The sequence below is a fragment of the Cetorhinus maximus genome, chromosome 1, assembly GCF_964194155.1.
Source record: "Cetorhinus maximus chromosome 1, sCetMax3.hap1.1, whole genome shotgun sequence".
Lineage (NCBI taxonomy): Eukaryota > Metazoa > Chordata > Chondrichthyes > Lamniformes > Cetorhinidae > Cetorhinus > Cetorhinus maximus.
In genome coordinates, this window is record NC_135879.1 from 162,104,810 (window position 1) to 162,117,075 (window position 12,266).

Sequence of the window (12,266 nt, forward strand, 5' to 3'; positions counted from 1 at the left end):
TCCAGGATTGCAATTAGGTTCTCACCAAAACTCTAACAGCTCTAAGAGAGAGCTTTGAAGAAGTCATATGGACTTAGAAGGTTAACTCTGTTTCTCTCTCCACAGATGCTGCCAGACCTGCTGAGTTTTTGCTGCATTTTCTGTTTTTATCTCAGAGCAGCTGCTAGATTTGCAGACAGAGAGCCCAAGTAGGTAAAGTTCTTGCTTTCCCTGGTTTCCTGGAGAATAGAAAACATCTATTTGCATCAAGCACCCTCAGATGAGCCTGTTGGGATCTTACAGGTTGTCTGTTGTGTTGTTGAATCAGTAGTCCTTCCAACAGCTACATTGTTTAATATCAACTGGGACTGCAGCCGTTCAAGAAGGCAGCTCACCACCACTTTCTCAAGGGCAGTTAGGAATGGGGAATACATGCTGGCCCAGCCAGCGACATCCCCATATCATGAACGAATACATTAAAAAAATCTTGACAAAGTGTTTTCTTTAATCTATTGTCATTAAACCTGTTAGAATAATTTTCTCGTTTGTTTGATCTTTATTGTGTCACTATTTATTTTGTTTTATAACAGCCTTTTAGAATTCTCAATAACTTGCAATTTGTTCTCGGGTGCTTTTAATAAAGTCTGTTCTTAAAGAAAAATGAATAAATGAGAGGCGGTGGTGAACAGGATCAACTTTGGACTCAATATAAACCCACGCAACCTAACTGGAGAGAAAACTGCAAGAGAAAGGAGAACCTCCAGCCGCATCACTACTTCCTGGTGCAGGACTTGCCAGGACATCTGACGGCAATTTCACAGCATGGAACTGTACAGCTATTATTCCTTATATGTTTCTATTTATTTGACACTAACGTCCATCATAAACAGTGAGCCTAAACCTCAGTCCAGTCTGAGGTGGAGAGACGAGAAGCAAATTTGGATTGAAGCGATCAAGAAAGCAGTCGTGGAGCAATTGGGACTGAAAAAACCCCCAGTATCAGGAATGAACATTTCTGGATTAGAGGAGGAGAAAATGTATAAACTTTACTTACAGCGTGTGAGGCAATACGATCAAAATATTAACTTGATGAACAAGAAACCTATCAGAATAAGTTCTGTCAACGTGTTTATTCAGAAGGGTAAGCGCTTTGTCCGATCGAGTACATGTTACTTGAATGCATATTATTAACGTGGGATTTGACTCAGTAATCCATGCGTAGCAGTATCAATTTAGCCACACGCTTAAATCATCTTGTACGTTGTAAAAATCCACTGACAGAACATTTTTTTCTGTTCGAAGTGAATGTTTTGACTGCACTGGAGCAGACAGGGTGGCTTTTCAAATACATATCGATTTTTAAGGAATTAAATTTGAGAACATTAATGTTGCTAAATTTAATATTATTTTCTCTGAAAAATTGATGCGCTATGGGAGGCAGTTTTCCAACTTCCCGCTGCTAACAGTCAGATACTGGGATGGTGCTTGTCCTAAAGTAAAGGCATCGTGACTTGAACATTGGGCCGGGTTGTGGGCTCCATTTCTATTCAAGTATATAATGACATTGTGTGAAGAAATAAATAGAGCCATTTCAGTGCAATCTGTGGACAGGAATTTGCCACAGGTTTCGGGGACTCTGACGTACACGAAGAAATGGGAGCTCCTGAGCCGGCACGTTGGGAGTAGCTCAGCTATTTTATATACACAGGATATACGGCACTAAAACAGGCCATTTGGCCCATCCAGTCTGCGCAGTTGTTTATGCTCCACTCAAGCCTCCTCCTATCTTTTCTCATCTAAATCTACCATCATAACCATCTATTAACTTCTCTCTCAAATGCTTGTCTGGCTTCTCCTTAACTATTGATTTTACTATTATACTTCTATCTAATATACTTACGCTATACTATTGGCTTTAAACACTACTTGTGCTAGCGAGTTCCACATTCTTACCACTCTTTGGGTGAAGAAGTTCCTTCTGAATACCCTACTGGATTTATTGGTAACTGTCTTATATTGATGCCCACTGGTTATGCTCTTCCCTACAGGAGGAAACATTCTCTCCGTTTTGACTCTTATCAAAACCGTCCATTTTAAAAAACCTCTGTTAGGTCACCCCTCAGCCTCTCCAGTGCCTCTATACCCTTTTTATAATATGGAGACCTTTTTAAGTGTTGGTCTAACCATGGCTCAGCACAGGTTTAGCATAACTTCCCTACTTTTCAACTCCAACTCTGTGGAAATAACGCCTAGTACTCTATGGTGCAACTTTTAGTGATTGGCATATTTGTACTCCAAGATCCCTTTGTTCCCCTACCCTACCGAGGCTTGTACCTTCCAAGTAATAAGTGACTTCCCTATTCTTCCTACCAAAATGTGCTACCTCATGTTTATCTGCATTGAACATCATTTGCCAACTATTTGCCCATTCTGCAAATTCATTAATGTCCTCCTGTATCGTGTTGCAGTCCTCCTCAACATTGACTATCCCCGGCAACTTGATGTCATATGCAAACTTAGAAATTGCATTTATGATTCCAAATAGTTAATGTACATTGTGAACAGCAGTGGTCCCGGCACTACTCCTTGTGGGACACCACTTCCCACCTTCTGTCATTCTGAATAATTACCCTTCTCTCCCACTCTCTGCTTTCTGTCTTGAAGCCAACTAGCAGTCTAGTCTACCACTTGTCCCCTACTTCTCTAACTTTACTCATTAGTCTATTAGAGGGCTCCTTATTGAATGTCTTTTGAATATCCAGACAAATGACACCTAATGAATTACCATTGTCTACTCTCCCTGTTACCTCCTCAAAAATTCAATAGGGTTGGTCAAGGAAGATTTTCCCTTTTGAAATCCATGCTTACTATTACTATTCATTATATTTCTCATTTCTAAAAGCTGTTCTATTTTCTTCTTTAGTTGGGATTCAATTGTTTTTAAAATACATGGAAACAATCCATTGGGACTGGGGCAGGGGCAGCTTTGTCCTCTTTGAATTAGTTACATCCTTTTTTTATTTAAATGCACTTATCTTATTACACATCTCATCATTCAATGTCATGTCTACCTGTTCTATCCCCCTGGTAAATACTAAAGCGAAATAATCATTTAATATTTCTACCATCTCTCTATCATTATGTATGGTATTATCCTATCTACCCCTTAATGGTTCAATTCCCATCACAGCCTTCCTTTTCTTACTGGTATGCCTGTAAAACATTTTACTATTTTGTTTTATGTTCCTTGATAATTTAATTTCATAGTTCCTCTTTGCCTTCCTACGTCTATAATCTGTTCATATTCTCTTATATCATGAACTCTTCTGCTGTCAGTGAACTTAAATGTATGCCTTTTTCCTAACCATTAATTGTCCCCTTATGTCTTTATTCATCCAGGCTGTCCCACTAATATTTTGTTTGCTCTTTCCTTTTAGTGGAATATATATTCCTTGCACCCTACTGTTTTAAATTTTTCACATAGTTGTTCTATGTTGTTGTTTGCCAACATTGTTGTCCATTTTATTTTCCCAAGTTCAATCTTTAGCCCCTCAAAGTCAGCTTTCTACCAACTATTAATTTAGTTCTTGATATATCTATGTCCTTTTCTATCATCATCTTAATTGTGTTATGGTCACTATTGCTTAGATGTCCTCCTACTTTTACTTCTCTTATCTGCACTGGTTCATTGCCCATTAGTAGATCTCTTGTTGGACTTTTTACATATTGGATTTGAAAGGAGTCCTCAGTGCATTGTAGAAATTCTATTTTCTTAACCCTTTTACATACTGTTGTATATTTTATATTTCAGATCTATGCAGAGATGACACCAGTCACTGTTTTTTTTAACTAATTCAAGGGGTGTGGGTTCCGTTGGCTAGACCAGCATTTATTGTCCATCCCTAATTGCCCTTGAGAAGGTGGTGGTGAGCTGCCTTCTTAACCGCTGCAGTCCATGTGGTGTAGGTACACCCACAGTGCTGTTAGAGAGGGAGTTCCAGCATTTTGACCCAGTGACAGTGAAGGAATGGTGATATATTTCCAAGTCAGGATGGTGAGTGACTTGGAGGGGAACTTCCAGGTGGTGGTGTTACCAGTATCTGCTGTCCTTGCCTTTCTAGATGGTAGTGGTCGTGGGATTGGAAGGTGCTGTCTAAGGAGCCTTGGTGTGTTTCTGCAGTGCATCTTGTAGATGGTACACACTGCTGCTACTGTGCATTGGTGGTGGAGGGAGTGAATGTTTGTGGATGGGGTGCCAGTCAAGAAGGCTGCTTTGTCCTGGATGGTGTCAAGCTTCTTGAGTGTTGTTGGAGCTGCACTCATCCAGGCAAGTGGGGAGTATTCCATCACACTCCTGACTTGTGCCTCATAGATGGTGAACAGGATTTGGGGAGTCAGTAGGTGAGATACTCAGCGCAAGATTCCAAGCCTCTGACCTGCTTTTGTAGCCACAGTATTTATATCACAGAATCACAGAATTGTGACGGTACTAGTTCAGTTCAGTTTCTGGTTAATGGTAACCCCCAGGATGTTGATAGTGGGGGGATTCAGCAATGGTAATGCCATTAAATGTCAAGGAACAAAGGTTAGATTCTCTCTTGTTGGAGATGGTCATTACCTGGCACTTGTGTGGCGGGAATGTTACTTGCCACTTGTCAGCCCAAGCCTGGATATTGTCCAGGCCTTGCTGCATTTGGACATGGACTGCTTCAGTATCTGAGGAGTAGCGAATGGTGCTGAACATTGTGCAATCATCAGTGAACATCCCTACTTCTGACCTTATGATGGAAGGAAGGTCATTGATGAAGCAGCTGACGATGGTTGGGCCGAAGACATTACCCTGAGTAATTCCTGCAGTGATGTCCTGGAGCTGAGGTGACTAACCTTCAACAACCACAACCATCTTCCTTTGTGCTAGGAATGACTCCAACCAGCGGAGAGTTTTCTCCCTGATTTCAATTGACTCCAGTTTTGATAGGGCTCCTTGATGCCTCACTTGGTCAAATGCAGCCTTGATATCAAGGGCCGTAACTCTCGCCTCACCTCTGGAGTTCAGCTCTTCTGTCCATGTTTGAATCAAGGTTGCAATGAGGTCAGAAGATGAGGGCCCTAGCAGAACCCAAACTGGGCATCAGTGAGCAGGTTATTGCTAAGCAAGTGCCGCTTGAAAGCACTGTTGATGACCTCTTCCATTACTTTACTGATGATCGAGAGTAGATCGATGGGCGGTAATTGGCTGGGTTGGAATTGTCCTGCTTTTTATGTATAGGACATACCTGGGCAATTTTCCACAAAGCCAGGTAGATGCCAGTGTTGTAGCTGTACTGGAACAGCTTGGCTAGGGGCGCAGGAGATTCTGAAGCACAAGTCTTCAGTAATATTGCCTGGGCCCATAGCCTTTGCAGTATCCAGTGCCCTCAGCCATTTCTTGAAATCAGGTGGAGTGAATTGAATTGGCTGAAGACTGGCATCTATGATGCTGTCAACCTCCGGAGGAGGTTTAGGTGGATCATCCACTTGGCACTTCTGGCTGAAGATCGTTGCGAATGCTTCAGCTTTATCTTTTGCACTGATGCACTGGGCTCCTTCACCATTGAGGATGGGGATATTTGCGGAGCCTCCTCCTCCAGTGAGTTGTTTAATTGTCCACCACCATTCACGACTGGATGTGGTGGAACAGCAGAGCTTAGATCTGATCCGTTGGTTGTGAATCGCTTAGCTCTGTCTACCACTTGCTGCTTATGCTGTTTGGCATGCAAGTAGTCCTGTGTTATAGCTTCACCAGGTTGAAAGCTCATTTTTAGGTATGCCTGGTGCTGATCTTGGCATGCCCTTCTGCACTCTTCATTGAACCAATGTTGATCCCCTGGCTTGATGGTAATAGTGGAGTGGGGTATATGCCGGGCCTTGAGGTTACAGATTGTGTTTGAGTACAATTCTGCTGTTGGTGATGGCCCACAGCACCACACAGATGCCCAGTCTTACATTGCTAGATCTGTTTGAAATCTGTTCGAAATCCCATTTAGCAAGGTGGTAGTGCCACACAACACGATGGAGGGTGTCCTCAATGTGAAGTCGGGACTTCATCTCCACAACGACTGTGCGGTGGTCACTTCTGCTGATACTGTCATGGACAGATGCATCTGCGGCAGGCAGGTTGATGAGGATGAGGTCAAGTATGTCTTTCCCTCTTGTTGGTTCCCTCACCACCTACCGCAGACCCAGTCTAGCAGCATTGTCATTTAGGACTCCAGCTTAGTCAGTAGTGGTGCTACCAAGCCACTCTTGGCGATGGTCATTGAGGTCCCCCACTCAGAATACATTCTGCTCCCTTACCACCCTCAGTGCTTCCTCCAAATGATGTTCAACATGGAGGAGCACTGATTCATCAGCAGAGGCAGGGTGGTATGTGATAATCAGCAGGAGGTTTCCTTGCCCATGTTTGACCTGAATGCATTGGCTGAATCTTACCTATGTCGGGTGGGCTGGGCGGGAGTGGGTTGGGGTTGGGTGCGTAGCTGATCATGATTGGCTGTGTGCCGCCATTTTATGAGGGCGGGCCAATTAAGGCCCACCCAGTGTAGTATGTGTTCTGTAGCGCTCAGCACTACCTGTATGGACAGGGGGAGAAGGGAGAGTGTGGGCCTGTGGTCTTTCACGCATGCGCGCGAAAGAGCGCAACAATCTCCCTGAGGCACAGAGATTGAATAAACAGTAAAAGTTTTTAAAAATTCAAGTAAAACATTATTTAAACATGTCCCCTCATGTGACAGTGTCACATGAGCTGGGACATGTTTGTCAAGTTAACAAAACTTATTTATTAATTTCATAAAACCTTCATGAAACCTCATCCCATCTGTGGATAAGGTTACCTGGAAAACCTGAAGGCCGCTTGGGCTCTCCATCTGCCCGCCAACCTTAAGGTTGGACGGGCAGCGTTGTTAACGAGCTAAATGGCTTTCTTGATGGCCTTAACAGGCCTTTGACAGTTTGGTGGGCGTGCAGCCGCCTCCGGCGCATGCCTGCCGAACGCAATACTGAAATGACGCACAATGACATTGGGACACGCGCCCGACGTCATCTCGTGTCATTTTATGCGTCGGCGTGTTGGGCCCACCCCCGCACGCCAACGGCAATATTCTTGCCCATGAGACTTCATGGGGTCTGGTGTCGATGTGGAGGAATCCCAGGGCAACTCCCTCCTGACTGTATACCACTGTGCTGCCACCGCTGCTGGATCTATCCTGCCAGTGGGACAGGACATACCCAGGGATGGTGATTGTGGTGTCTGGGACGTTATCGGTAGGGTATGATTCTGTGAGGATGACTATGTCAGGCTCTTGCTTGACTAGTCTGTCAGACAGCTCTCCCAATTTTGGCACAAGCCCCCAGATGTTAGTTAGGAGGGTTGACAGGGCTGCGATTGCCATTGTCGTTTTCAGTGCTTAGGTCGAAGCCAAGTGGTCCATCCGGTTTCATTCCTTTTTTGTGACTTTGTAACAGTTTGTTACAACTGAATGGCTTGCTAGGCCATTTCAGAGGGCATTTAAGAGTCACATTGCTGTGGGTCTGGAGTCACATGTAGGCCAGACCAGGTAAGGACGACAGATTTCCTTCCCTAAAGGACATTTGTGAACTTGATGGGTTTTTACAACAATCGGCAGTGATTCCATGGTCATCATTAGGCTTTTAATTCCAGATTTTTATTGAGTTCAAATTCCACCATCTGCCGTGGCGGGATTCGAACCCTGGTCCCCAGCGACAATACCACTATACCACCACCTCCCCAGGTTTTATTCACAGTGCTTTAAAAAGTCTACTCCAATCTTCTAGCTCTTTGCTTCCAGCTCTTTCTACAAGTTTGTTTACTTTTCTCTGAGTCCACATGCAGGCTTAACCAATCAAGCACAGTGAGCATCAATAGTCATCAGAGATGTTTAATCAGAAGCAATTGAACACTACAGCTACCTCTTCTGTCCAATTATTATCTGTGTAGTTGATTATTATTCTATGCTGGCAGCCCAGGAAGTTGCACTTAGAAGGGATTTTAATTATTTAAATAGGATCCCTGCTGAATGGAAGTGGGCAGCTGATCCTTAGCCAGTCCCCTGCTGAGAAACTTCCTCAGATGTGGGATTGCATCAGGCAGCTGTCCCAACAGAGCTTCCACCTATTTTCCCAGTATCCCCGCCTTCCAGCCAGCCACCCTGGGGCCAGGAAAATCCTGCCCTATAAATCCATGGATTTTTGGGAATGTTGCAATTCTGTAAAATTTCACAGCCCCTTCATAGGTTGTCCACTAGGAAGAGAATGAAATTGCTTCCTGGAGGAAACAGGGCATCACTACTTGCTTGTACATCTACCTATAACTGATTGAATTAGTTTGCTGATGTCCCCAGTGATAGCCTGGAATAAAACAGATGTAAAAATTAAGCTGAGCAGTTTTGATTTTGGGTGATATTTTAAAACAGACAATTTTGATTCTGATGTGTGTTACACATGTATTGATTTTCATATCTATTGAAATTATTTGGGAGAGAAGCAAACAGTAACCGAATTGACATTATCATCTTACACTATCACCCAAAGTCAAAATTATCCCTAAGTATAGGCTTGACCATAGCAGCCATTGTGTCCACAATTTGTCTGCAGGTCAGTATACAACATGTAGCCCTACTTTCTCTTAATTTCTCTTGTAAGAGTACAAAAACATAAGAAATAAGAGCAGGAGTCTCGAGGCTGCTTTGTAATTCAGCTCGATCATGAATGATCTCTTGCCTCGACTCTACTTTCTCACCTGCTCCCCCTATCTGTTGATTCCCTGTGAGATCGAAATGTGTCTGTCTTAGCCTTAAATATGATCAACAATGGAGCATCCACAAACTTTTGGGACTGACGATGTTAAAGATTCACAACCCCCCGAATGAGGAAATTTCTGCTCATTTCTGTACTAAATCATTGTACCCTTATCTTGGTCCGTTGGGGGTCAAAGGATCTGGGTTGCATGCTTGTTTTGGGGTGACCGAGTTGGTACAGAGACAGAGAACAACAGTAGATTGTTGTTAGAATAAACATATGCTGTTTATTTCCAAACAAAGCTCAGCAGCTACACTTGTGTGCTCACAACTCAAAACTCTGTCTTCACTCTTCAGTGTCTAACTCATAGCTCTCTCGCAGAGGTTGCCTGCGCTACTGTTCTAATGGGTATTAAGATCAGGTGATCTTACATTACAACACTTGTCTTAAAGGTATATTACACATCAGGCTACTACATCCCACCCCCTTAACGGAAAAATGTATTTCACAATTTTTCGATATATCAAGTTACTTACATAGATCAATTATTTACAAAGTCAGTCTGTCTGGGGGTTTCCTTATGCATGTAGAACGCCTCATCTCTACAGCTTCTGAAGTTTGATTTGGAACCTCTGGAGTTGTCTGAGCATCTGGTTCTTCAGTAAGTACCTGTAAGTCTGTTTCTTCGACTTTCAGGTACAGTCGGCCCTTCAAACACATTTGTACTCGGTTGAGTTCTTTCAACAGGAGATGTTGATTCAGTCTTGAACACTGGTGGAATCATTCCTGGGTATTTGGTTTCTCCTCTTCTTATATTAGCCACATGTCTCCTTATTACTCGATCTTCAACTATCACGTGGTAGGAAAGAGGTCCCATTACAGCACTTATTTCACCAAACAACCATGCTGGTCCTTCTCTAAAACTTTTCCCAAATACCTTCCCTCCTACATTAAATATTCTGTCCCAACTGTAACAGTCATGTCCCATTTTCTGACTTTCCTGCCTTCTTTCTACTTTTCCCCCCAGATTTGGCATGATTAGGCTCAGTTTTGACCGGAGATGGTGCTTCATCAACAATTCCGCAGGTGTGACACCTGTTGTCAAATGAGGGTGGTTCGATAATGGAAAAGAAAACGTGCTAGTTTAGTCGCTATCGAATCTCCAGATAATTTCTACACATACCAGATGTGTACTCCTGAACTGTTCTCTCGGCGAGTCCACTTGAAGAGGGTGGTATGCAGATGTTTTCACATCAACAATACTGTCGAGGCTCGGTTAAATTCAGTACTCGTGAATACTGTTCCATTATCTGATACTAGCACTTCAGATAGTCCATTAATTGTGAAACTGACGTAGCTTGTCTATTGTAGCAGAAGATGTGGGTGACCTCACTTCATCTATGTCCATCCATTTTGAATGAGAGTCTGTGACAAGTAGAAACATTGTTCCCATAAAAGGTTCCTCATAGTCGATGTCTTTCTGGCCACTCCCAAGGGTGTAACGGGGCTGTTGCAGGCAATCTTTGTACTTGTTGACACTGCATACAACAACCAACTAAGTTTTCTATTTCTCCATCCATTCCCGGCCACCACATATAACTGCGTGCTATTGCCTTCATTTTGGAAATTCCGGAATGTGCACTCTGAAGTTCAGATAACAATGGCTTTCATCCTTTTGGAGGAACAATCACTCAAACTCCCCACAATAAAATACCTTCTTGGCTGGCTATCTCGTATCTCCTCTGGAAATATGGTTTCATTTCAGCAGATCCTTATGTTTGTGACCAACCATGAAGAACTTGATTTCTCATTTTGGATAAGACTGGGTCTCGATTTGTCCAATCTTTAATTTGTTTAGCACATATCAGTAATGAGTCCAGCAAGTTCAATAACAAGATGAGTTCCTGAGGAATTGGAACATCCTCATCTACTTGCAAGGGTAAACGACCCTAAGTGCATCTGCATTTGCAATTTGACTTGCGGGCCTATGAATAAAAATATACTCATACGTTGCTAAGATCAATGTCCCTCTTTGTACTCTTGCTGAGGCTATAGGGGGTATAACCTTGTCTTCACTGAATAGTCCTAATAATGACTTGTGGTCTGTTATGATAGTAAAATGATAACCTTGTACATATTGATGAAGCTTCTTAACACCGAAAATGATTGCCAGGCTATCGTTTTCAATTTGTGAGTAGTTTCTCTCTGCAGTGCTGAGTGTTCCCGACAAATATCCTATAGGCCGTTCTGATCCATCATCCATTCGATGGGAAAGCCCTGCTCCAGCTACATAGGGTGATGTGTCACATGTTAATATCAACTCTTTTTTGGGGTCAAAATATACTAGAAGTACAGATGATTGCGACAACGTTTACACTCTTGTGAAAACTTCTTCCTGTGGTGTTTTCCATGACCATCCCTGGTTTTTCTTGAGCAAGTAATACAGCGATGCCAGTTCTGTCGACAAATTAGGCAAGAAATGTCCATAGCAATTGATCATTCCTAAGAATGATTTCAGTTTGATGTATTCTTTAGCTCTGGGGCTTCTTTAATGGCTTTCACTTTTTTTTCCAACTTGATGTAGGCCTTGTCAATCTACCTTGTGTCTTAGGTAAGTTACATCTTTTGCCTGGAATGTGCACTTTTCTTTTTTCAATCCCACTCCAACCTGTGAAAAACGTTTCAGAACTTCTTCCAAGTTCACCAAATGCTCCTTTTCAGTGAGCCCAGTCATGAGAACATCATCCATATAAATGACAACATGGGGCAATCTCTGTAGTAAACTTTCCATGATTCTTTGGAATGTGGCGCAAGCAGAAGATACGCCAAAAGGCAAATGGGTATATTGGTACAATCGTTTGTGTGTATTAATGGTGACAAACTTCCCGGAGGCCTTCTGTAATTCCAATTGTTGGTAGGCATGATTCAAATCTAACTTCGCGTAGACCTTTCCACTTGCCAATTTAACATATAAATCTTCAGTTTTAGGTTTGGGGTATCTATCCAATTTTGCCACTTTATTAACTGTTAATTTCTAGTTCCCACATATTCTAATGCTTCGGTCAGATTTAAGAACAGTTACAGTTGGAGCTGCCCACTCTGAAAATTGTGCTGGTTGTATTACTCCCAGTTTGCTAATCTGTCCAGTTTGGCATCTACCGTATCCTGCGTTCCATAAGGTACTGGCCTTGCCTTCATGAATCTTGGTGTTGCCTCTGGATCTACATGAATTTTTGTTTGTAGTCCTTCAATTTTCCTAAATTCTTTCTTGAAAACTGAGGCATGCTTTTGCAGTAACTCTAAAAGCCCATTATTTCTCAGTTGGAAGATTTCAGTCCATTCCAATTTAATTTCTTTCAGCCAATTTCATCTGAGGAGACTAGGTCCCTCACCTGCTACTACCATCAAGTTTGTCATCTCACTGTTTGAGCTCCATAGTGTACTGTGACTTTACATACGCCCTTAATTAGAATGTCTTCTACTGTATAAGC

The 12,266-nt window shown here is 42.7% G+C and overlaps 1 protein-coding gene across 1 annotated transcript in view; it reads left to right on the plus strand.

Moving 5' to 3' along the window:
• The first annotated feature begins 781 nt into the window (after positions 1-781).
• gdf15 (Growth differentiation factor-15) overlaps positions 782-12,266 on the plus strand; it is a 31,196-nt gene continuing 19,711 nt past the window's right edge. Inside the window, exon 1 of the mRNA XM_078549120.1 lies at positions 782-1,120. Within this exon, the coding sequence (XP_078405246.1) occupies positions 802-1,120 (319 nt within the window). The 5' untranslated portion in view covers positions 782-801. The remainder of the gene's footprint in view (positions 1,121-12,266) is intronic.